At 42.2% G+C, this 25,922-nt stretch overlaps 2 protein-coding genes across 2 annotated transcripts; both read right to left on the reverse strand.

Moving 5' to 3' along the window:
• Nucleotides 1-2,880: 2,880 nt before the first annotated feature.
• Nucleotides 2,881-21,615, reverse strand: pip4p1a (phosphatidylinositol-4,5-bisphosphate 4-phosphatase 1a). Its single transcript, XM_079348739.1, has 7 exons — nt 21,462-21,615; nt 19,372-19,565; nt 14,259-14,365; nt 11,812-11,917; nt 9,075-9,127; nt 8,297-8,387; nt 2,881-6,119 (listed from the first exon to the last, which is right to left on the reverse strand). The coding sequence occupies exons 1-7, from the start codon at nt 21,583-21,585 to the stop codon at nt 5,976-5,978; spliced, it is 819 nt and encodes a 272-aa protein (XP_079204865.1). The 5' UTR covers nt 21,586-21,615; the 3' UTR covers nt 2,881-5,975.
• Nucleotides 21,616-22,954: 1,339 nt separating this feature from the next.
• On the reverse strand, nt 22,955-25,167 carry dnaaf6 (dynein axonemal assembly factor 6). Its single transcript, XM_079347904.1, has 6 exons — nt 24,939-25,167; nt 24,597-24,663; nt 24,377-24,482; nt 23,829-23,925; nt 23,454-23,539; nt 22,955-23,196 (listed from the first exon to the last, which is right to left on the reverse strand). Exons 1-6 carry the CDS (start codon nt 25,029-25,031, stop codon nt 23,067-23,069), a joined length of 579 nt encoding a protein of 192 aa, XP_079204030.1. The 5' UTR covers nt 25,032-25,167; the 3' UTR covers nt 22,955-23,066.
• Nucleotides 25,168-25,922: the final 755 nt, after the last annotated feature.

Consider the following 25,922-nt stretch of genomic DNA (forward strand, 5'->3'; position numbering starts at 1 on the left):
TGTGGATTTTTAATTCAGTAAAAGAAGCAATATCATAGAAATATCAGCCAGAAAATGATGAACAATTAAATTAGTAAAAACATGCAGAATCCCCCTGCTGCTGCTGTCTCTTCTCATTATAATATAATATTATAAGGGATAGCTTTACATGCACACAGTTGCTGAGTAAGGTTGCACAGTTTTTTTCCCCTGTAGTTTACACTTTATGTTTTATTAAACTTTAACAAACGATTTGCATTTCCTTTATAAAAATGTTTGTTACTCAGAGGAACTTTAACCTTTGGCTGACAGGTATGCATCAGTGATTTCCTCTGATATGCATAAAAGCAAACGAAAAAGAGGCATCAAATTAAAATGCCGAGTGCATGTGTGTAAAACCTGTACCAATGCAAAGCCTACTGATGGAAATTAGATTTCACATCAGGACATCCATTTGGCAGAGGCATTTTTTGAAAGCACCCTATTGGGAGCAATTTAAGGTTTCAGTGTTCTGCTCAAGGACACTAAAAAATATGTTTTCAGTGAAGGAACGAGCCGCTCTGCCAGCCGTGACACAAACGTGATGACTCTGATGTCTGAAATTCTATCAGAAAACAGAAACCAAATTAACGAAATTGATATTGTTAATGCACCAAAAAAAAAAAAAAAAAGTCCAAATTCAAAACATTTGTGAGAGCTGTCAAACCGTCTCTCAAGTCGTTGCGCACGCAGGTCGCCATGTTGTTGACACTGAAGCTTCAGTGTTTAGCCAGCTCTGCGTCGGCCTTAAAATCTGTTTTATTTCTCTCCATTTTTCAAAAGCATCTCCAAAATTGACCCTAGTTTGAGCACAATTCTGCTCGTGGAGCTCATTAGAAACATGCAGAGAGGGTTTTTAAGGGCGGGTAGAATCTGTTAAACTTACCTAACTTACTGGCAAACTGAGGGGCGTTCAAAACGGCCATGTGAGGGTGTGCTTTAAAACTGCCTTTCTTCTCTGGTCAAAATGAAAGCAGACCATTTAGAAACTGGCTGCTGTGTTGTGTGAGAGAGGCAGACACTTTAAAAAGTTCATTTTTATGATTCAACTCGGTATTTATCTCAGTCACTGCTCCTTTAAAAAATAAAGCAGGCAGAGTGTTTTGTATGTAATGTGCATATGGGGTACAACAACAACAAAAAACTAATTTGAAGAAGTAGCTTGTCAAACAGAGGGAGTAGAAAACATCTAAAAGCCACACATGTATTCATCTTCTGCACATATTGTTTCTCTTTTTCAAAGTCTTGGCATCACAGACACATACACTGATGTTGCTTTAATTCTGTCATTGTTCAAACGATGGGTTTGTTTTCGCTGCACAAAGGCTCAGGTCATTGAAAAGAAATCGTCCTTTCAGAGAATACATTCTTTTGCCCAACAGCAATGAGAGAAAGTCTCCTCAACTGTGAAGTGCTGAAGCTGTGCTGTGTCGGCTGTAATGAAAATCTCATATTGTAGTGAACAATGGCTGTTGTACAAGGCCAATTGATTACTGTGTTGACCGTCATGGTGTAAAAGTAGACGAAGATTCATACTGAATGAGGTTTCCTCTCTCCCTGCTGCATTATATCATCTCATGAGTCTCACTTCAGCTGAATCGTTCCTGAAGTATCACAAGGGAAAAGCATCAAGATGGCAAAGAGAGAATAAAAGAGACAGCGTAGTTCCCCCAGGAGGCGAAGCTGTATAATATCCTGAATGAAAAATTAACTCAATAAGACAGACCTGAAGCTACAGGAGCAGAGTGTCTGTGTGAGGAAGAAGAGGCTGAGAGTGTGTGTTTGTTTGTTGAATAAAGGACACAAACACCCTCTCACTTTAAAATCAGAAGGTTATGGGACCAATTGTCTTCCTCACTTCATAGGTTCCTTCTTGTTGTGTTCCTTTCTTCCCCTCCACACTCTCCAGTCTCTGAGCCTCCCTCGCCTCTCCTCGCTCTCCGGGGAGCTGTGGTTTCTGAAAGGTTTCTCAGTGTCCTTAATCCCTCCATCTCTTTGTGTCCAGGCAAAAAATATATCCGCATGAAACTGAAGAGGCCGACAGGGGCCGAGACGTGTGAGAAGAAAAAACAAGAGAGCCGCTTTCCAGCCATTTGTGGGAATTCAAAACAAAGGCAGAGAGAGCTGCTCTTATTGTCAGATAAAAAAAATAATTAGGCTTATGTTTAAAGACTGCCAAAAAGCTTTCACTCAGGGTCGGAGAATTAAAGCTATGGTTTGATTTCACTCATTTGAATTGGGAGGATTTATCCCAATTAGGAGACTGGAAGAAACGCTTTAATCAGAGGATTCAGTTTGAGACATTTTCTCTTTAACGTATGCTGGAGAAATACATTAACCTAGCTAACATCCTCTCTTTAACAGTGAAGCTGTATTACATGCAGTATATTAAAAAAACACTCATGATAGATTAACGTTGGGTTTTAAAGAGTACAGACTTTTACTTGCTCTTATCTTACGGTAACACTTATTAGTGGTTGCTTTACAGATAAAGCTTGATTAACTTGAACAATGAAAATCTGGAAATAGATTTGTCTTTTTTTTAATCAGGCTGTGGAGGAACATCACATTAGGAAAGTTTGGAGTGAGTGTTGCGCAGAGTGAAGATGGCACAGGTGCAGAAGGTAAGCAGCATACAGATGAAGGAAAGAGGAGCTCCAGACACTCAATATTTCAAGCTCCCATAATATTTATGATGAAACAGTTTGACCTTCAAGATCTTCCTCAGCCAGGTTTCCCTCAACATGTTGCATCATTAAATTACAAGTTTTGTAACATTAATATTTAAAAGGCTTTTTTTTTCTCCCCGTCTCCTTCCTACAGCTCCGTCCTGCATAGCTAAATAAAAAAAGAAAACTCACATTTGCTGTTTTGTACATCATCATCATCATGTCTTTATTTGTGTGTAAACAAACTCTGAAAAGAGCCTCAGCCAGGTTCTTGATTATTGGCATTAACATGATTCATTTCATTTGCAGTCATGGATAAAACATGATCACTCTACTGCAAAAAAGGGATACTAAAAGGTGTACCGAGACAGAACACAAAGTCAATCTTGCAGTTTCTTCCGAGTCAACGTGTCCTGTATTCAAACTGCGTTACACAATCACTTGCTCGAAACAGCCAATGAGAGTGATGCGTGTGGATTGCATACAGCGGACAGGGTTGATCTCAGTCTCTGAATCTTGGCGACGTCAGGAGAACGTCATCGCTGATGTTTGCGAAAATCTTTGAAATGTTGAAACATTACAGCTCGCGTGGAGACGTCGCTGCGCTGGCTGGTGAAAGTTCAAGTGTGTCCCGTGACTCGTCATGACTCGTCTTTGTGTTCCCTTCTGAATACACCTCGAAAATAAGTCATGTCCTACAAAGCTTTCCTCTCTAACAAGGGTCCTTCGAAGTCTCAGAAATTCTTTTTTCAGCGAGAACTTCAACCGCGCGGATCATCGTATTGATTTCAGGGTTTGAAAAAGGTATTACCCCGTCGAGTCTTTAGGTGAGGGAAATATTCTCACTTCACGACAGACTTGAATTTTTAACAATAAATACGATTTGAGGACTTTATTCATGACTTATTTGTTGCAGTGGCCTTTTTTGCAGCATGTATAATAAATAACATGACACTTCCATACTAACTGTCTGCGACCTCAGCTCAGTCTAGCAAAGCAACTTGATCTCATCTCACTTGGTGTATGCAGTGATTCTCACTACTGTATAAGGTGCTGGGTGTGTGTGTGTGTGTGTGTGTGTGTGACAGAGAAATGCCATCGTTTGGTAGTGTGTTTGTAGCTGTCGTGAGTATGTTGGTGTGTGTGTGTGTGTGTGTGTGTCACTGTGGTTAAGATTTGGACACGACTGCGCGTCCCGAGGCTTATTAGGTTAGTAGTTCAACAAATCATTAAATATGTAACAGGTGAAGATTTGCAAAAATAACCTTCTTAAAAACAACGAATAAAAAGGTCCGCAGCGATCACAGCAGTAGTGTTAATAAACTGAGTGCAACATAATCCGCTTAGTCACTTCCATTGTACACGAACGACAAATATATTTACAATCAAAACAAAGAAACAAACACTGAATTCATAAAAGAAATGTAAGCACATTCAGAACCACAGACGAGTCACTGTGAGTGAGAATGTCAAGTGTAGTGTGTGTGTGTGTGTGTGTGTGTGTGTGTGTAGTTTACTGACCTATTCTGACTGGCATCAGGCTCTTTCACAAATATTCCACTGGCCTCAAAGGTGAATGCTCTGCCTGATAAATCAGTCAGTAAGAAAGCTCAGCTCCAGCCTCCGTCTGAAATGACTTTATTTGTACATGGCCAAATGCAAATCAAAGCAGTAAGAGTTATTCAGCACTTTTATGCTTTTAACGAGCTCGTCCGTAAAGTTTTAGGGTTTCTATCAGAGCGACAGAAGCCTGACGTAGCCCTTTTTTTTAAGCTTACTGTAGTGTTGTTTTTAAAGAATCAGCAGCAGTCGGCAAAACAGGGCCTGAAATTTAAGCCGGGTTCGTCTCCCAAGAAAAACCCGTTTCAGATTTGTAGGAGGAAAACGCTGAAGCTCACGGGCTGACAGGAAGTGGATGTCGAGGCCTCCCAAAAGCCCTCGTGCGTTTGCTTCATGTCTGAGTGTTTCTGACAGCGGAGCAGAACTAGATCAACACAGGTAACCATGTTAAAGCATGAAAAAAAACTGTTTCGGACTTGGTTTATGGATTATGCCGAATTTGCAGTGGTTGTGTGACGTGTAAATAAGAGATTTAAGTTTGCAAGCTAAAAAGGGGAAAAATAGATTGAATAGCATCAAAAGTTCTCAGAAAGTAAACGTGTTGGCCACAGTTTGGATCAAAGTGAGACTAAACCTTTAGATGTGGTTATACTCTGAAATGACCAGGACATCCGACTTTCATGCAGAGGGGCTTGAATGTCACTTCTTCCTCTGCAGAAATAAGGACAAGCGTACGGAGGAAATCTGTCAGCGAGTTTGTCTTTGAAGAGAGAGGCTGGAGTGTCTTTGACAAACTGGTTTCTGAGCTGCTGCAACTCCAAAAGAGCATCCTCCTTTTGTTGTGTGCCGCTATGCATTCATATTTGAGTGTATGATTGGCTGTGTGTGTGTGTGTGTGTGTGTGTTGAATCCTTCTATCGCACCTCCTTTTAAGGCTTTCAAGCTGCTTTGGATCAAAGTCAGTCCCAGGGGATAATTCAGCATAAACACCGAGTTCAGAGACACCATAGCCTACCTTCACGTAGCGCTGAATTCAATTTTCAGACACATTTCAACACGCACTCGATCTTCTGATTCTCAAAAGGAGGCAGACGTCCCTCCAGCCGAGCTAATGTTCTACTGGCGTCATTGTTTTCGTTTGAAAACTTCATCTGACTTCATCGCTGCTGTCAAAAAAATAATTTTGTTTCTGGGTTTGAAAAATGTTAAATGCTCCAGTGCTAGTCCTAATGTGGATTAGGGCTGAAGAAAGACGGGGCGGGGTAATAAAAACGATTCACGTCTAAGACTTTCAGCCCTCGTCTTCGAAGCTGCGAGTGCAACAGATGTGCCACAGACTAAATCAAAGATTTATAAAGAGCGCCGGGGGGGGGGGGGGGCAGAGGCAGGAGAATTTGTTATCATGTTAAAATGAACCCCACACTGGCCACAAGATTAGAACAGAAAAACAGTACATCAGGCTATACGCATCATCATAATTACCGATAGATATATAGCAGTCGCAGCCATCGCCATCCAGTTTTAGAAACACGTTTGACTAAAAGGGAGGGGACAGGAAGAGGAGAACTTTTTCTCTCTGGAGTTGGATTTAAATAAATATTCTGTTTTTTTGTTGTTTTTTCTTTTCTTTAAAGCCATCTTTCCTCCTGCCTGGCGGGTAAGGAACACGGTGCAGATTGGTTTGAAGGGTGGGAGAGAGTGGGTGGGTGGGTGGGTGGGGTGGGGACTCTATGTGAAGTTCTGGAGGGGTTGGCTGACCCTCATGCAGGCCCAGTAGAAGGCCCGCGCCATGGAGAGGACGACCAGGAGCAGCAGCACGGCCCATGAGGCGTAGATCCCCTGGTAGGTCTGCGCCTGCACCCACGTCCCAGCCTGGAGAGAGACGACACACGGCCAATCAGAGAGAGAGTCTGTGAAAAGGATTCTTGAGCATCGCGGTGATTAGAATGAGACAGCTCACGTCCAATCAGGCGAAAGAAACCAGAGTGCTAAATCTACAATTAGGCCGGAAAAACATTTTATGTATTCATATCTTGACCCATTTAGATTTTTTGCAAACTGAAAAATTCAAACCAAGAACCCAGTGATTTACTGTTGTTGTTTTCATAGACGATCAACCAGTCGGACTTTTTCTCTATTTTTAATAAGACACATACTCACTTGAGAGGTGCTGTTATCTGTCCCTAATCCGTGATTGATCCACCTGCAGTGACGCTGAATTTTCTGACGGACTCGCTCGCTGCTCGGCGCTCTAAAGTGACTGAAGGGCAACGGGGAAAATAGCTTCCCATCAAGTATTGAGCGTGCAAGCTGCTCAGAAGAAAATGATTCAATGAAGATAGTAAAAGTGACTTTGAGAGAACCCGCAGGGAACGTCTGAGAATGTGGAAGTGTGAATTTCGGTTTCAAAGTCACAACAGTGGAACAAAGCTCATCAGGGTTTTGTTTTAAAAAAAAAAAAAAATCCAAAAGAAAATGATGAAGTTTCGTGTTTGGAGCTGTAGGAGATATAAACATCATATGGGGGGGGGGGGGGGGGGGGGGGGGGAGTGGTCACCTTTCAATCTCTGGGCTGACGCTCACATTCACACACACAAGTGATACATTAGTGACACACTTTGGACTGTGGGAGGAAACTGGAGTACACGGAGAGACCCCGCGCAATCCAACGGGGGAATCGAACCAGGAACCTTCCCGCTTTGAAGACAACAGCACCCTGCTACTGTAAAAAAAAAAAATCCAATTTGACCCTTTTAAGAGCTCCCTGATGATGCACATGTCCACTCTGAATGATGGCTGCTTTTTGTATTTAACAAACAGGACTTGGCATCTTTTCAGGTTTTTTGGTGCTTTATTACCAGCCAAAGAAGAAAAGCTAAATCTAGCCATCAAAGCAGCTCATGCAGGCTAACAAATATTAACTAGGCTTCAGTGTAAAAGTGTTTACGTCAGCCTTAAAGGAAAGTCTTCCCTCTTCTGGTGGAAGTGATGTGTAAAGTTTTAATGACTCGGGCTGCTCACAGGGACCATAACATTTTAACTGGCATCTTTTGAGCTCCTGCTGCTCGGCTGGGGACACGCCACAGCTGCTGCACTGATGAATGTGCTTAACTTCCTTAATCCCCCCCCGTGTTCTGTTGAGAAGAAAATGACGTGCTCTCGGATACGCCTCTTTTGATTTTTTTTGCCGATAAAGTGGAGTAACGCAGCGCTGACATGAAACTGTCCGAGCGTGTGCTTTGGTGCACGTCGTCTGATGGAAAACACCGTCTACATTAAACACGAGCAGCTTTTATGTAGGGACAATTATTGCCTCCACACATTACGCAACGCTGCCAATCCTGAAAATGCATCCTCTGCACACTGCTCTCCACTCCTCCAGTGTGTTCTGCTGTTTCACGTTCATCGTGCGCCCTCTGCTGTTTGAAAAGAAGAATGCACCCCCTCCCTCGCTCTATGAACGCATGTTCACTCCTGATATTTTCACTTAATTGTTATAATTATTAAAAACACTTTCACTACTTCTTTGAAACGTGAAAAAAAAACAAAAAACAGGAGGCTGAACTATTCCCTGCATTAAGAGCCTTGAAGAATTGGAAAAGGGAAAAAACAAAAGGTCAATCCTAGTCAAGATTGATTTAATCTGTTGAACTTTTAGAGGCGGCTGTTGCAACCTGAACTTTGCTTACAGTGCAAGTCGGTTCTGTTTGTGCAATTTCTCTCAGACAAATGGCGGCGTGTCAGAGCGTGCCAACAGAGCGGCTGTGAGGTGAACACCGACAGTGTTTAAAGAGCCACCGAGAAAAGAACAGCCCAATACAGTCCAGATTAAATGTTGAAAAGAACAAGAACAAGTCAATGTTATCTGTCATTTTAGCCCCTAAGAATGTCACCATTGATGATGCATATATACTAAAGAGAAGAGCTTCATATCTTGGATGTTAGCGTGAGTTACCAGGATTATTAACGAGGAGAATTTCCTGGTAAAATAGATGTGAAGAAGAATAAAAAAAAAAAAAGAAGTAAGGCTTCCTGGGAGGCAAACTCACTATCAGCCCCGCAGTTGAGATGACGAATAGCAAGCAGAGTAGAAAACACCACAAGCTCCGCCTCCGGGGATACCGCTGACCAATGGACGAGCTGCAGAAATGAATAAACAGAAATCAAGTTGATTAGAAAATATACAAGCCAGCGATAAGACTGAGACAGAAGTCATCCTAAAATCAATTTCTATCCAATCAAACCACCAGCTTCATATGTCTTCTGCTCGTATGTATGAGAGTAACCTAAGCAGCCTTTCTCAGGTCAACTAATGTACCATTTTTTTTCCTACTTTGACCCGTCCAGTTGTTTTGTTGTGAAAAAGTCAGATTAAATATGTACAAAAGAAAACCTGGGTTATTCCTGCTAACTCGCCGTCCCGCCTCACAGTCTCATGACCTTTGCTCACATTGTTCAGACGCTTACTGAGACAGTGACATATGAAGGTGATTTGCAGCTTTCAAGGAAAAGCCTTCAGATCCGAAAGCTCCTGATGTTACGAGACGCACGTTAACACTCCGAGGCTGGAAGAGGAAAAACGTGTTGCAGCATTCGAGGTCAAAGACAAAAAGCCTCACAAACCGGCTACCATCAAAGTGTGTGTGTGTGTGTGTGTGTGTGTGTGTGTGTTCTGTCCTTGAGAAAAACCCTGACGCCAGATACTGCTCACTCCACGCAGGTTTCCCTGAATAAAATCTGCAGCTTAAAGCCTTGACGATGTAAAACTATTTACAAGTAAAGTGAGAGTGAAGGGGTATAATGGATGAACTGTTTATTGCTACTTACACTTTCCTGCAGTGTGGGCACCTGGCCAGCGTCCGGTCCGTGAACTCTGTCCACTGCAATTACAAAATAAAAGACATGTAAGCTTCAGTTTCAGAAAGAAAAAAAAAAAGAAAATTCCTCAAATGTGCACGAATACATTTTTTTTTTTTTTTTTTTTTAAAGTCCTTGAACCAATGTTACATCCAGAATATTCCTAAACTGATTTTTTTCGTTGTTTTAACTGCTTACACCTCGCCAATCAAAAGGCAGCATTAAAAAGTTTGAGACAACGCATTAATCAGGAAATAAAAAAGTGCTGATTTAATATTTATTCCTTCACTACTTTGTGTTGTGTCGGCATGAATGATCAATTCATGTGTTTTTATTGGTCCTCAGGTTTTATATGTGCCTGAAGGGTTAGGGTTCATAGACCGTAAATATGAAAGGACGAAGCCTGAGTGATGTCACACATCTGTTCCTGCAGGGGGCGCCGGAGGCTCGTCAGCAGCAGCCGCCACGCTGGAAACGACGTGTCGGCCAAACGGGTTTAAAGCTACGAGCCGAATTGTGGAGAACACGAATCATTCATGAAATCAAACCAGAGGTCGCTAAAAACAAAAGGGCGCGGCGAGGGAATGAACACGGCCGTCGGAATACCTCACTTCCAGAACCAACACATCCAGATGTTGGACGTGAAATCGGATCGTAATATTTGACAGCTGACTGATTAATCGTCAAACTCATTTCATTAATAAACTGAAAAGGCAGCACTGATGGGGAAGGTAAAGTGACAGACGTGACGTCACAGTGCGGCGATGTATAACGGACTGTAGCTGCGGCGTGAATCGATGACGTATTCCAGTCCTCGCACCACCACACGCTGAGAAAGAGAAATGCGTTCCTCTCAGAGAGTCAACATTTATCCCCTCTGCTGACGCCGGCGTGTGATACATCAGTAAACCCTGCAGACTCAGAGGTGAACACGCCGGGTGCGTGCGTGTGCGTGCTGTACATCCTTCTTGTTCTGATAGAAAGCCTCTGTACGGGGAAGCGCGGAGAACATTATCTCCAGATCTGTCACAAAAGGATCACGGCAGCCACACCACCCGGGGCACAGATCTGTGTTTTCGTTCAGCCGTCTTCGACAGGTCCGACTGAATGCTAAACAGCCTGAACCCTCCGTTCTTTCACCGTGCACTCAAACCGTCTCTACCTGTCCCACACACCACAGGTTCAACTCCACTTCCTCTTTAGCACAACATGGTTGAAATATCTGAGCAGAGAGCTGATAGGGTTATTGATCTTCTCCAGTAACTTAACATTGACTTTAGCTGCTGCTAAGAGGTTTTAGCTGCTCTGGCTCGTGCTACGGTACGTTTCACAACAAAAAAAACCTCAGGCCGCCTCAAACTGTCACAAGATATTTCAGCCACAAATGACTAAAGCTTCAGTCCAGAGCAAAAACAAAAGAAAAAGCCAAAGCTGATTTATTCCTCAGCTACTTTGCATACAAATACATAAACTAGTGTACAAAACTGTGATTGGCTCGCAACAGTGGATTCAATACAGGAGAGTGGGGGAACAGTGACTTGGGCTCTTGGACAGTATTTGGATGATAAACTGAAAATGAAATGCCTGAAACTGATCTTCTTGCTACACTGGAGCTTCTGCACGGGTTAGAAAAAATATACAGTCTGACTTTGTTGACGCGTGTGAGAAAAAGTGACTTTTCACGCTTGTTTCATTTGTTTGAAGAAGACGATGTTCTCAGACCCAGACTGAAGTCTTTCTCAATCCTCCATCTCACTGCCAGTCAAATCAACACATTAAGGCGGGTATGAATCAGGAAAGATTAAAGTCCCACTCAGTATCTTTCCTGTACTTGTGCACATGTTGACATGAGGTGACTTTGGGATGCCTTGTTTTCTGATCGCCTGATTCTGTCTGGATTTTAAAACTGGATCAGCAGTTTCCTTCCGTTTCCTGTCCTAATGCCTGCCATGGTAGCAGACGTGAGACTTGACCTTTTAATTAAAAGCTTTGCAAGACAGCAGATTCCCCAAAATGTAGAAAGATTGCATCAACTTTGAGCGGGTGTAGAAGTGCAGAAAGCTGCAGGTCATCGATGTCCACTTGAGGCTGGCTCAAAAAAATAAAACCATGGACTTCCCATTAAAGCCCCATATTAAAATGCCTTAGACGTCAGGTTCCAAAGACTATTTTTAGATATCACTCGCTCTTTTCTTTATTGGATCACACTCTACGGGGAAGAGCTGGCAATCTTTGGGTGTCTCGTGTTTCGATTGAGAAGATTCAAAATGATTCTGGATTCATGACTCAAAGTCTATTTTTGAATTACAGTTAAAGAGCTAGCATTAGCACTTAGCAGGGAGGGACTGATTTGCCAAAAAAAAATATATATATTATTTTTTTTTAATCTCAGAAATCAGGAATTTACATGAATGGATCGTTTCCCCACCTCTACTCCGGTGGATTCATGTTTTGATTTTATTTAGCCTGAGAGGCACGCACACTGGCTGGCTGAGTTTCATGGACATGTTGCAGCTGTATGCACAGAGCCTTTAGTCCCACCTCAGCTCGATTGTCTTCAAAACGCCTCTTTGGAAACCAACAGTTGACTGAGAGTGCGTCCATGTTTTATAAAGTCTACGTGCTAAGATGTGATCCTGAAAGATGTCCATCTGTCTTAAACGGTGAAGTTAATCTAACGATATCTAAAGCAGGGTTTGTGTGTTACCAGGAAGGTGTTGCTGCAGTGTCCACAGGAGACGCGGGCTCCAGCCGGCTGGGGGTCAGGACTGGCAGGACCAGGATGGACTGGGCCAAGATTAATTATCCTCTTACTAAATAAAAAAACAAAAACACGTGAAGACACACAAGATCAACATTCACTCCACAGATAATATATTCATCATCAACGCAAGCTGACGATCACTGTGAGAGTCTCTCTGACTGTGTGAAAAGGTTAAAGGCTTCTCGTTAGAGCCAACACTTCTTTTCCACATGAAGCTTCCAATCGTAACTCCAGCTGTCCAGATTTACTGATCAGAGAGCTGCCTGCTTAAGTCAGCAGGTCTGGGCTGAATGCAAAACAGTGAGAGGAGGAAAGTAAACTCTCCAGAGCAATTTAAGGCAGGGAAATGAGAAATGAATAACCTCTGGTCAACTGTAATAAAGCCAGGAAGGTCAAACGTTCCCACAGGTGCTGAACACAAGCAGTCAGCTACGGAAGGAAAAGTTTTTTTTTCTTTTCTGACAACAAATTAAAATAATAGAAGCATAACTGATAAAGTCAAAAAATCAAATCAAGTAGAAAAGGTAAAGTCCAGGTTTCCAGCTTTTTTTCCTCGAGGTGGAAAATAAATGAATGTTTAGAGACTTTCATTTAATTGGAAACTGAACTTTGCAGCAACAATATTTTGACAAGCAAGAATTGATGAGCCTTCAGCTTTAGCCCGTGATCTGTACTGAAGCTGTGTTTCAGTGTTCATGACAAAAAATAATTTTTTGTGATGTGCAGTTTTAAATTACACAGATTTACAAAGCAGCAAAAACTTATCCCCCCCCCCAAAAAAAAGCATGATGGCTAAAAATGTTGCTGTTGCACATTTTAGGCCTCAGGCATAAACAAGGGCTCTTATCTGTCTCACCAAATTACAGCAGGCTGCAGCAGCATGATGTTCAGATGAGCTGCCAAAGTCATTTGCTGTGACTGACATCAGCCGCTTTTTTAGATGATAGAAATCCAAACACGTTGGCATCGGTGTGACCTGTGAAGAGGCTTTTTCATTGAGCTTCCCCCTGACGGATGGCCCCTCAAACTTCTCTTCCCTGATTTTTATTTTAACTTTTGGCAACTTCGTGAAGTTTCCTTCAGGAGTTGACAAATGCAAAATGCCACACCAGAGACACTTCCTCCGACTATAGAAGCCCTTTCACCTGTTTTTCTTCTGATGTTCTTCGTGCTGCCACGATATTTTCACAGCACTGAATCTGCTGAAGGTGGATTTGGTTGGGGGACACTCTTCAGGAGGGAACTTAATAATCGGAGCATTCAGCTGCCGAGTTGTTCAAGGTGCTGCCATAAGAATGATTCCCCTCTTCCCATGCACAATCCCTCTAACATAACGTATTTTCCGCCCTATAAGGCGCACCTTAAAACCTTAATTTTTTTCAAAAGCTGGCAGTGCACCTTATAATCCGGTGCACTTTATATATGGATGAATACTGTGGCAAGCTGCGTGGAAGACTGACCCAAAGGCGAGCTTTAAGTCTCACTCAACACACACATTGCCCCAAGCAAGAGCATTTATATAGACAGATCATAACACAATGACACAATAATTGCCAACAGCAGAAAGTCATGAACAGCAATACCCAAAACACTCATGGTTTACACCAAAGTCCTGAACACCCATAATGCTTTGCGGCATCAACACCCCACGATTGGCTCTACAATCGCTACAATATTGAGCCGCAACAGGTCTCGCAACTACGGTAAGCAGCCGCCGACTCAATTTTCCCCCGTAGAAGAAGTAGTGCGCGATGCATGCTGGGATATATAAAACGGCGTTTTATTTCCATTTGTGTTTGTGTAAAGACCCTGAAATGGCTCCTATTAAGAGACACGCTTACAACGCAGAGTTTAAACTCAAGGCGATCAGTCACGCAGTAGAACACGGGAATAGAGCAGCAGCGAGAGTTTAACATTAACGAATCAATGGTGCGGAAGTGGAGGAAGCAAGAGGATGAGCTAGCGCTAGCTTTAGCCTAGCACCGTCCAATGGATGCATACCCAAGCCTCTACTGTAGCGCCTTATAATGCGGTGCGCCTTATATATGGAAAAAGTTTTAAAATATGTCATTCATTGAAGGTGCGCCTTATAGGGTGGAAAATACGGTACAGTACTATATAGCACAAACCCTCCCATACAGTGCTGCCGAGGTGAAACATGATGCAGCGTTTTTAATGAGGCTGTTATTCCCTGCGCCGGCTCGCTGAGCACTGCGTGTAAACTGCACTGGGAGCACAGCCTTAATTGAGGGACTGCTGCTCGCATCGCACCTGGTTACTCTCTGCCTCATTTCGCTCTCATGCAGACACACACACACACACACTGCGTGTTCTGGCAGCCTCGCAGTGGAGACACGCACACTTCCACACACTTGGAAAGAATTTCTCACCAATATGGTCGGGGACAGGCGATCCTCTGGGAAGTGACTTTGCAGATGAGAAGACAGTTGCAGGGGCAGCGAACGTACTTCTTCCCTGCTGGGGCGTTCTTAATGGGCTGCAGAGGGAAACAGAGGCACACAGGGAGGAAGAGATAAGAAGCAGGGCATTAGAATGGGAGTCAATAACAAGCCAATTATTCTTGACGGGACAAGAATTTAACCAATAGAAAGTGAGGAGGAGAGGCGCTCTGGGAGAGTTTCTAGAAGTGGCACTCCTGCAGTCGCAGGTTCAGAAACTTTGTTTATTAAGGAAGGAGAGCAAAGGCCATACTGAGGCCTTCTTCTTCAAAACAAAGTTTGGAGATCGAGATATCTAGAAATCCAGAACCGGATCTAAATGGCCTGATAAATCCATTTTACATGCCTCCAAGCGTGTCCATTCACTTTATGTATTCTGTCCTGTTTTTAAGACGACCGCACACTGCAAAGCGCTGATGTCAGCAGGAGGAAACTTGCAACAAGACGACCTGACGGGGAAGCGAGACACAGATCACAGCGAGGCTTCATTTGATGAAGAAATCTGAGCGGCAGCAATAATATCAGAAAAAAAACAAAAAAAAAACTAATCTTTTGTGTTTCAAGTGGCGGTGCTTACCAGCTGAGCAGCACCCCTTTCATTCAAGGTCAATATCTGATACTGATGTAAAAAAGTGCCAGGGGAGATCGACGCTTTTCTTCTGCTGCTGCATTGTGCTCACTCTTAAGGATGCTTAGAACCCGTGTAGGCCCCTTAAGAAATAAAAGAAATAGTATACAAGCAATTTGAAAAATCGTATGAATTGCGACTCCTTTTACGAAATGATATGTGAAGAATCATATATCATAGTTTTTGAAGGACACAGTGCTCGTGCATATGCTTTAATGGAGCACTGGTGCAGGACGGACACGATGGACAGTCGAGGACAATGTTTGAGCTCACGCAGAGAAGGGAACCTTTTAATCTGAATCTCCCACAAGTACGACTACAGGAGCCTGACACCTTCCTCGGGCCTTAATGGAACATCCTCCTGCTGTCTGTCCTTGCTGATGGCTCTCCCGTCTGCATCATTAAACTCTGACTAACCAGATCAGATGGAGTCCTGCAGGTTTCCTCTGCCTTAATCAATTCCACTTTAAAAGCAACCGTGTTTCTGCAAAGGAAAGAGTGACACAGGGGAGGAAAGAAAACAACAACGTGGGAACACTATTAATCTGAAGTAGAATGAATTGTAGGTGTGTCACATATGCTGCCTACAGTCTTTCAGGTGTTTCATAGACGGAGAAGGATTAAATGACAAAGCAGCATTTATCGACTGTCAGACTGAATGGGGAAACCTGAGGTGAGATTTTTTTCCCCCCCTGGATGATCAGAACGAGTATTACAAGCGTTTCACGAATAAAGAGAAACATCGACAGAAGCAGGCGAACAACAAACACAGTGCTCCGTCCAGATCCATGAAGTCACCGGCTTCATTTACACACTGAGCGGTGTGAACCATGACAAAGTCAGCGCTCGAGATCTGACCTGAAGTTACCTCACAGAACCACAATCAAGCACGACTTGAACAAACACTCGATGACTCGACTAAACGAGGACATAACAGCACATTTTAAAGACTTTTCTTCTTTAGTTTTTTTTTTTGGCAGGTGCAGACGGGGTCATATTGTGCGTTTAAAACCTTTTCCATACGCTGTATCACTTAATATCTACTACTAACATCAAACTGGTGTAAGCAGCTGAAGCGGAGGTTGGAGGGGGGCACAAGGGTCACCGAGGGCTGAACTAGGCCAGAGCCTCACGCCTTCAAATAGTCTATTGGAAATACGTTCTGGGTTGGAGAGAATATCGTTTGTGTTACGGCATATTTTTATACAAGCTTGTAATTGATGCATATTTTTATACTAGCTTTTAATTGATGCATATTTTTATACTAGCTTTTAATTGATGCATATTTTTATACTAGCTCTTTAATTGATGCATATTTTTATACTAGCTCTTGATTGTTTTCGATGCATATTTTTTTTGTACACTTATATTTTTATCTATTTTAATTTTTTGCACTGTGTGATTTTCTTCTGCTTTGCTGCTGTAACACTGTACATTTCTCCGCTCGCGAGATGAATAAAGGATTATCTTATCTTATCTTAGCCAATTTCATAACATCTAACCCACTAAATTTCAATACTCCGTGCCCGCCTCGGTCCGTCAGCTCTCCGGTTCTGCTCCCTCGGACAGGGCGCACATCCTGGCCCCACAGGGTCTGCTCCTGCAGCTGTGCACACATCACAGGAGAACGCCGAGATCAGGCGGGAATACAGCGTGCAAACAACAACGCCGCTTTCGTCTTCCTGAGGAGGACTTGTTGATCGTTGGGAAGTAATGTGCAGGTGAGTTACCTTTCCCCACAAGAACACACGACAGATGACGTCTTTTTGTGACTGGGATCTTCAGTCTCAACTGCTTCAGTCATTCCAGCTCACGGTCGTAGTCACTCAGCCGCCTGGTGTTCATCACCATTCACTTGAAGCTATTTCAATTAGCGGCAGCAAAATAAGCATTTTAATTGTTTATTTGGAGCCACTCAATGGACTGTCATCCCTCTATAGTGTCAAATTAAAGCTGGGCAGCTCTAAATTGTTATGTCACAACACAGTCATTCATCAGCCTAATTAACGGGAGGGGAGTGACACGAGCAGAAGGAGCGCCCAATTAACACAGAAACAGAGCAAACAGATCAGACTTATTGGCTTTAAACACTGAATATGATGTTAGAACAGGAACATGTTTCACCTCCTGCCCAACATCCCTCATAGATCTTGGGATCAGAGTAAAAGCTCGGGGTTTTAAAAACCCGTCTGTGTGATGAGACTCCAGTCTGCAGCTTTAACAAGCAGACTGACTCCAGTCTCAACGCCGGTGTCAAACTGTGCTTATTCATACAACACAGACATATTTCTCTGCATATGTTGCTCCATCTGTTGACTGCTCAAATTTCCAACGTGTACATCTGGGCATGTTTTATATGTGTTCTTCGTCTGGGTACTGAACAGCAGAGCTGGGAGTTGATGATTAGCTTGTAGCTTGTAGCATCCTGTAAATCTGACAGCGCCGACTGTTTAAATGACGTGTCGCTATTTCTCATCAGCAAAACTTCAATCCTAATTAGCTGGATCCGTCTCTGTGTGCGTGTTTGTTAGCGGCTGCGTCTCACTGCACCTGATCAGGCACAGGAAGTCTGCGAGTCAGAGACGGCGGAAAGGAAAACTCAAGAGTTTGGCTGTCACATGAGTTGTGATTCTTTCTTAATTACCGGCCAAACACGAGAAGAATCTGACGGGTGACTTCTGACTCCTCTCACATACGGTCTACGCTCTGGATCAGGAACTCCACAGCACTTTGATTTCCACTTCAAACTGTACACAGAAAAGATCCTGCTACACGTTCATGATGTTTACGTGGTACAGAACAGTCGAATGGGATCTGATGGCTTGCATCATTCAAACAAATACTTGGATGTGTTTTCACTAACTTTGACGATGTAGAAACAAGAACTCTGCAGCATCAGACCCGACTGAGATGTGAAAGCCTGTCTCATTAGAGTCATAAGCAGGTTTCATATTGTGAAGCTTTTGAATGTATGCTGAAGGCAAACAGCAGCGTGTGCTATCTCCTGTTGAGTGGATATTACTGAAACTGTTTTACACTTTAGTAAACACTCACAGTTCTCTTGTCTGCGAACACGTGTTGGTGCTGTTGATGTTCAGAAACAGTCCGACCTTGAGTTCAGCTTTCAAACAGAAACAGAGGAAGTACTCTCAGACTTCTCAAAGGTATCATGAGGACGAACATTGACCTCACTGTGAGTCTGGTGGATTATTCATGTTAATAAGGATAATGAAACGAACTGTGTTGAAACGCTCCTCTGAAACCTGCAGCAATGAGAAGAAAAGAAAAACTCAACAACCTTAAATTACCCAGACGCTGGGATTTACTTTTTGACCCACTGAAGGAAGAAGAAAAAAAACAAGCTACACTGAAGGAGACTGTGTGCAGGACAGGTGTGCACCAAACACTTTAATACTCTTCTAAAATACACTAATTTTAGAAGAGTAATTCAAAAACAGGAAACTCTTCACTGATTTGCAGGTAAACACGAAGCCAGCGTTCAGCTCCATTGTTATGAAGTGTTGGCAGAAACGTAGAGGGGCTTCGAGCGTCTTTATCGTTTATGACTGAGCCCCTCGTAAAAATGTCAAGTGAAGAGCAGGGTGTCAGGAAAATCCACCCGGAGCGAGTGGGACGAGGTGATGACATCACACAGTCGATACAGCACCTTGCAAGGCTTGTTGGAGCTGCTCTGTTCTCTTGTCCTGGTTGCCAGTTTCTTCGTTTTTCCCCCACTCGTGTTGATAGCGCGAATGCGTCGAGAAAACTTACGTACGTCATAAGTTTCCGAACTGGAAAAATGCACAGGAATGCAAATGCACAAATGCACGCCTCTTCAAGTCAGAGCGACAAGTTGGAAACGCTGGAATAGAACGAGGAGCCCGACTTGACATCATGATCGTCAACACGTGGGGGGCTAAATGTGCTTTATTAATGTTAGAATACTCTTTGATTAATTCATGTATGGCACGCCAACTTTTTGAACAAGTATAACTTGTTTCAGTGATTTTCCATCTTCTTCATAGCATCCACGCTGTTACAACAGTCAGACTTTCCCAGCTGAAATCCCATCAGGACAACTTCCCATCTGGGAAACTGGGACCATACAAGAAGCACACGAAGGCAGAATTTTTTTTTTTTTTTTTTTTTTTTTAACACATTCGTAATTAAACAACGCAGGAAGCTTTCAGGGGCAAAGTGTCCTGGACTATACTACAAATGTACCAAGTGTCTAAATAAAGAAAAAAACATATGGCACAAAGCTAGTTGAAATCCAGCTAAACTGTGGCGCAGGTGGAAATAAAATACGTCTGAGTAACTTTAGTGAAACATGGTCTGTTGGAGCGTTATATACTGGAGGACATAAAGGTTTTCTGTGTGTTTATTTAGGCTGTAGTAATCCCTGTTGAGACCTACCGTAGCTTCATTGCAAACCCCACACTTCACCACGTGCTGGTGGATCTTTCCCTCCACAGAAATCAAGCTCTGGCACACTCTGCAGCTGATGACAGGGGCGCTGCCACTCTCTGGGGAAGTGAGAGGGGAGTAGGGTGGAGGGTCCTCCCCGAGAAGCACCGAGGGCTGGCTGGGGCTCGGGAACGGAGGGAAGCCTGCACGGGGCGGGGAGACGAGACACGTTAAAAACTATCATGAACAGTACCACGATAACACAAGTGAGGATTTAATGAACTGTGGAGGAAACGCAGTTGACAGAGTTGTGCAATGACCCTGAAGAGAACAACAAAAAAAAAACCTAATACTCATGACAAGTAACCTCAACGTTGTGATTAACAAGATAATAAGATTTGGTCTCGAGTTCAACAGAAAGGAGCTTTAGGAGAAAAACTCTCCTGGAATGCAGAGCAGGGTCAGTCGCAAGCAATAAGAGTCTTGTGAGAAACAGAAACCAGAGTAAGAATGAGCTCATGAGTGGGACAGATTAATTGAGAAATCTATTGCAAAATACAGTACTGTCTGCTCTACATTTCCAGTGAGCAGGATAACAGATAGATGGACACACTACAGGTGCTCTTTATTCATCACAAAGTGGGAAAGTGTGGTGTTACGGCAGCAGTTTGTCAAACAAATACAACAAGAAGAAGAAATAAAGTAAATAAAGCCAAGCACGTGTAAAAAATAAAGAAATGTATACGTCTAGAATTTAACTTAAATCTCAAATAAAGACAAAATAATATGATTAAAGCGTTAAAGTGTGTAACTGAAGGTAAACATACTTCACTGGAGGGCAGAGGTGGAAATGTACAAACAGTTGTGTTTGTATACGCCAAAGTACACTGAAGTGTGCAGACATGATTTAAGGCAATAATATGAAATCATGTAATAATGAGCTGGTACACTAATCAAGAGGAACATATGAAGAACCGGTGACAGGTGAGCTGTGTTTCAGGGTCACTGCTTTGAGTTAGGAAAGATTTGAGTGAAGAGACGGCGATGGAAAGATGAATCGTAAGGTGTCGAGGTTCACACCGACGCTCTGAAAAATGGCCGTCAGCAGCTGTAGAGCACGATTTAGAAATTGAGGACGCACAACCTGTCTTCTAAATCGGGAGGTGTGGAAGCATTCTGGCTTCAAGACAGAAAATGGAAAGAGGTGAGAAGATAACAGACAAGACTAAAACTGTGCAAATAGTGCAAAGAAGACGGGGAGCTACACAAACATGATGCAGCATTTAATGGACAGCACGATGAGAAGCTCTGATCGCTTCCCCTCGCTTAGAGGAAGAAATAAAAACATGAAAAGGCCAAACCACACTGACAAGCAGGTTAGCAGGAGTCATCATTCGTCTACAGTCTCATTTTGTGAAATAAATCGTGAGAGAATAGTATCGTGACCCCAGCATCGTATCGTGAGTTGAGTGAATCGTTGCATCCCTATTTAGAGCTGGTTGTGGAAGTAAAACACATTTAGTAGCCATCCCTCCTGCCTTTCCCATCAATGCATTAAAACACATCTCCTCCATATGCCCGTGTGTGTTATTGGCTGCTGCTCCCTGTTGGAGCCTCCCTAATGGATGTCCCATCAGTCAATCAAATCAGGTGTTCCTCAGATGCTATCTCAGCCTTACAGTGACCTAGCATCACCAGCAGAGTATAAAGCACTAAACAAGTCAAACACATGCATCAATTCATGTTAGAAAACGTACATAAAACACATTATTATTGTACTGTGTGCTGAGCTGTGAAGCTGCAGGTTTGGAGGATGCTTTGCCGGCAGTTATCAGTGCTAATAGCATGCTAACACAACGCTCACTCCCTTCAACCTTTTGCTTCAAGATGTTGTCTGAAACAGCATGTTTCATCAAACAGGACATGCCCAAAGATTAACTCTCAGACATGTTTCAGTGTTTCCTCGCAGACTGTTTCACAGCTGAGCTCGCAGGTTGAGCAGAATCATGCCCAGTCAGTGCATGCTAACGGAAGCTAGGCTAGCTCAGGCTGGAGTCTGTGAGGTGGAGGAGAGCCCGGATGTATCCATGGATACTCACTCTGTGGTTTACTGGGAACACCGTAGGGTGCCGCACCCGGAGACAACCCGCCGACGGCGCTGCTGCTGCCGAGAGCACCTTCTCCCAGGTCTGCTAGTAAAGGGGACCTCTCACCGTCCGCCATCCCGAGAGCGAGGCGTGGAGGGGAGAGAGTGAATGCAGACCGAGTCGGTGTTGTATTGTTGTGTCGTAAACGCAGGCGCGTCACGTGATCACACCACCAATGATGCTGCTGCTGCGGTAACGGTGACCGGAGGTGTGGCTCAGTGTGTCTGCACGGCCTGCACACACACCCTGCAAACTTCATTTAAAGAATGCATACAGTAGTGTATAAAAGTTATTATTATGATGATAATTGGTGTTATTATAATTAAGTTTAATTATTTTAAAGTGGAAAGCTCAGGTTTTGAGAAGTTCTCACAAATACAGCAAAACGTGGCCCACATTTCTCTCAGCTGTTTCTGTCCAAAGCCATCTGAACCCCATGTTATACTTTGGACTATAACAATTTAGGTTTTCCAACTTAGTTCTTTTCTAGTGTAGTTAAAAAAATATATAACTCATGAATGCTAACTTTGCACCAATGTGCAAAAACACTCAGAAGGAGCTCTGATTATACAACTAGATTGTCAATAAGGTTGGCTTGTTGCGCTCATTAACTTGAAGTGAATTCAAGCAGCATGTAGGGAGTAGAAAGTAGCCTACAGGTTTTCAACCTATAATGTGTTGATTCAAAAATAAATATGCAAGAAAAGTACTGACCTCTCTGTGTCACCTTTGATTGGCTGTTTACACCAGATGTGCATGCTGTTGGTGGTGTTTCAGTTTCAAGAGTTCCTCAGTGTTAAATGGTTGCTTTTATTGGGTGGCCAACACCTACATTAGTTGGACTTTTTCAGGTCTGTGTATCTTTATTGCAATGCATACATGCATGATGTGTATGTTGAAAAATGTTTATGACATCCTCTTTAAGTCGACTGCAGAAGGCCAATGCGTCAATCTAGCCTTGTTTGGAAGCATTTTGTTCCCTTGTTCGTTTTTTATCTTTCCAGTTCCAGATTATGATCTGTGGGTGAGTGGTATTATTTCATGTTGCAAACAGCTTGCCTAAAAGTTTCTCAACATATAAAGTATTTGGAATACAATTCAATATGTGTTTCCCATACAAGCCCTGAAACAAGCTCTTTTTATAGTCTGAATACACTGTAAGAGACTCAATTCAAAATCCAAAATCTAAAGTCCAAAGTCCAAGGGTCCAAAGTCTAAGTTATTTGGCTTCAGTTTACTGAGAGCCAATTTGAATAGGCATCTTTCCAAAGAAACTGAAATATTACAGTAATTGCGCTTTATCATACAAAAGATCAATAAAGCTTATAGAATGGTTTATGACAAGTGGAAATACAAATAAAGTATTATTCAAATCATTTGTACCAATGCACATTTTTATTGGTCATTAAGTCTGTGAGCAGAGATGTAAAATTACTTAAAATTACTCTCTGACCATCTCTTTGTATCAACACTTCCCATCGTGTGCGCTTCATCTCCTGTGTACAGTTTTTTTTGTGTGTGTGTCTTTCAATACATGTTGTCCGTTGTCATTCATTCTCATTGCATGATAAGGAAATCCATGGGCCGTTTCATTGGCAGAGTCACCTCCAGTTCCTCCCTCTCACTGAAGAACTGAGCCTTTCCCCCGGGGCTGTGAGTGGGATGTGGGAGATGAAGACCCAGTTTACTGAAGAGAGGAGAGAGAAAGAGTTAAATGGATGGCAAGAGAGAGAGAGAGAGAGAGAGAGAGAGAGAGAGAGAGAGAGAGAGAGAGAGAGAGAGAAGATGTTTAGAGTAGTGTGAAACAGATATCAAAGGCGAGATTATGATGTGAACCTTTGATTAGAACATATCTGGAATGGAAGCTTTTGGCCTGAACTACTGATGCCTCCTTTTTTGCGGGGATAAAAATATCAAAGACAAGATTTTCAAAGCATCCCTTACTATTTTGGCGTCCGTAGATCAAGGAATGTTTCTTTTACATCAAGGACTACATCAGTTGCTTTGGTCTCTGGAAGTTTTATTTTCACCTACGCATGGGGGAAAAAACAGAAGCAATGTTTAATATTGTACAATAAGCACATATAATCTTCACCATGAGGAAAATGTTTTACTTGTGTTGTATCGTTCAAGTTTTAGTCACAATTGCAAATGCAGATGGAGGTTCAAAGATGTGATAAAGCTAACAGAGCCTGAAAGGTAAATACATTTCTTCCTTGGCCTCACACATACAATAGTTTTTTTTAAGGTTAAAGATATGAGCGCTTTATAAGCTTTCCAAGTACTTTATAGTCAATGCTACTGCAGTGGATGAATTACCAGCATAGCTTCACAGCACATGGAGGATGGATCCTTTCCATTCAAGCCCAAGAACAGATCTTCAGTCCCCACACTCTGCTTGAGGATTATTTCATACCTGAGCACAAAGGTGAAAAAACATTCATACAGATTTACTATTTCAAAAATCATCCCATTAGCATCAAACGGAAAACAACAACAAGAAAGAATCAGTGTTAGCTGATGTCAATGAAGAGTTAAATATTTGGCGTCTAATTATGATAAATACTTGGCTAGTAAGCATTTATGTCAAGTAAATGTGGAACAAACTTTCCGATTTGTTGTGAAGTTATACACTGAGAAGGACACTATTGATAGGACACCTGTAGAGTGAAAGGAAAGGGAGACGAGAGAGAGAGTGGGGAGCCTCAGGATAAGGTCTCGAACCTGCGACCAGAGCGACAAGCACCAGCTGAGCTAAACCAGCACTCATGAATGGTTTTTTGACCTCAGGAAAAGATGCAGCCTCGGTGGGGGGAAAAAAGGGTGAATAGTTACGTAAGGAGATGCACAGTGTGCTCCTGTCTTACTCAGGCTGAGGCCGTGGGTCAGAAAAATCATCGTACTGGGAACCCTCAGACACCTCTTCTGGACTCCAGATATCTTTGCTGTCCTTCTTCATGTATGCAGTTGACACTAAAAATCAATATACAAACACACAAACATTATAAAATGTCTTGCACTTTTTTGACAGGCCACATGAGTTGTTACAGTGACTTGAGGGTTATGTGAATGTATAATACACTATACCTTCTTTATCTTTTTTGGGCAGGGGGCCAATATGTCCAGGACCAAGGCGTGCAGAGGATGGTATATTCTGTTCAGATTTAGTGATGTTAATGTAATCCAAAGCATGTCTAAATATATGTTTTATTCAAACACTTATAGCACCCATTCATTCAGTCTATAGTCATTAAAAAATAAATAAAAAATACACCGAAAAAAACGGGCTCACTTTATATATGCTGAAAAAGATACTATATTTTGATGTATTTCAGAAATATGCTTTATTTATGTTAACCCTTACATGTATATTAAGTGAACTAAATAAACAATCAAATCAAAGGAAAAGGAAGTGCACTAAAAACTTACTTCACAGTCTTCGTCATCTTCCTCCTGCTGAGTTGATAGTAAGGCAGAGAGAGCCTGTAGGTGTTGAGCCGAAGACACTCCAAGAGACTCCATTAAGAAAAATACTAATTAACAGGAATTAAACATGAGGCTACAAAAAAAAAAAAAATCAACATTAGCCTTAAAGGTGCTAATGCTTGTTGAACGTTTGGACTGTTGCGGTTGTCGCTTTCCGTTTCCATGGAGACGACCAGACATTCCGTCTGCCATGGAAACTGATGACGTCACACCGAAAAGGGGAAACCCTCGGATGAGAATAAATCAATAATGTGAGGAATTAATAATTAAATAAAAGGCTAAATATACACGTATAGGGAGGAGAAAGTTTAACAAACGCTTTCACTGAAATTTTTAAACATAGCCAATTATAATAACTAAAATAAAATCAAGAACGTTTTTAATGTTCAAAATAAGGAATAAGTATTGCCATTTATTAAGTGTAGAAGTAGGCTATATAAGCATTATTGTAGAATTCAGTTTATTTATAAATTACATGTCTTATTATTGCCTAATACAACATCTTACAATAAAAGTTAGTTCAGCTGACAGATTCTGTTATTCAAGTTGGACTATTTGAAGACCACAAAACACATAAAGCTTACATTTGAAAACACAAAGTAGCCTACAGGCATAAAAAAGTAAGACTCCGATGAATAGCAACTGATAAGAACAGGTGTTGTGCAGTGTAGATGGTTCAGTTTGCTCTGTCTCACTGTATGAACATGGTATGAATGTTTAATACAAGTAACTTGTAGGCCTTTTATAAAACTATTATTATACAGTTGTATCTATTTCAAGGCATATCTTATTTAATTTACATTTAACATTAATAAAAAAGCTAAAATCTAGTCTGCAAAGAAACTCACTAAAGTAGAAAAAGCGAAAACATTTCCCAAATAAGTAAGAATTCAATATAAATCCAAAATAAAATATTGGAAATGCATT

The sequence above is a fragment of the Symphodus melops genome (assembly GCF_947650265.1).
Source record: "Symphodus melops genome assembly, chromosome: 7".
Taxonomy (NCBI): Eukaryota; Metazoa; Chordata; class Actinopteri; order Labriformes; family Labridae; genus Symphodus; species Symphodus melops.

Coding starts and splice junctions, on each gene's coding strand:
- pip4p1a (XM_079348739.1), bottom strand. CDS start 21,585: ATGGCGGACGGTGAGAGGTCCCCTTTACTAGCAGACCTGGGAGAAGGT. Junction 19,566..21,461: donor TGTTCCCAGTAAACCACAGA/GTGAGTATCCAT, acceptor CGCCCCGTGCAG/GCTTCCCTCCGTTCCCGAGC. Junction 9,128..11,811: donor ACTGCAGCAACACCTTCCTG/GTAACACACAAA, acceptor TTGTAATTGCAG/TGGACAGAGTTCACGGACCG.
- dnaaf6 (XM_079347904.1), bottom strand. CDS start 25,031: ATGGAGTCTCTTGGAGTGTCTTCGGCTCAACACCTACAGGCTCTCTCT. Junction 24,483..24,596: donor GCCCAAAAAAGATAAAGAAG/GTATAGTGTATT, acceptor ATTGATTTTTAG/TGTCAACTGCATACATGAAG. Junction 23,197..23,453: donor GATCTACGGACGCCAAAATA/GTAAGGGATGCT, acceptor TCCTCTCTTCAG/TAAACTGGGTCTTCATCTCC.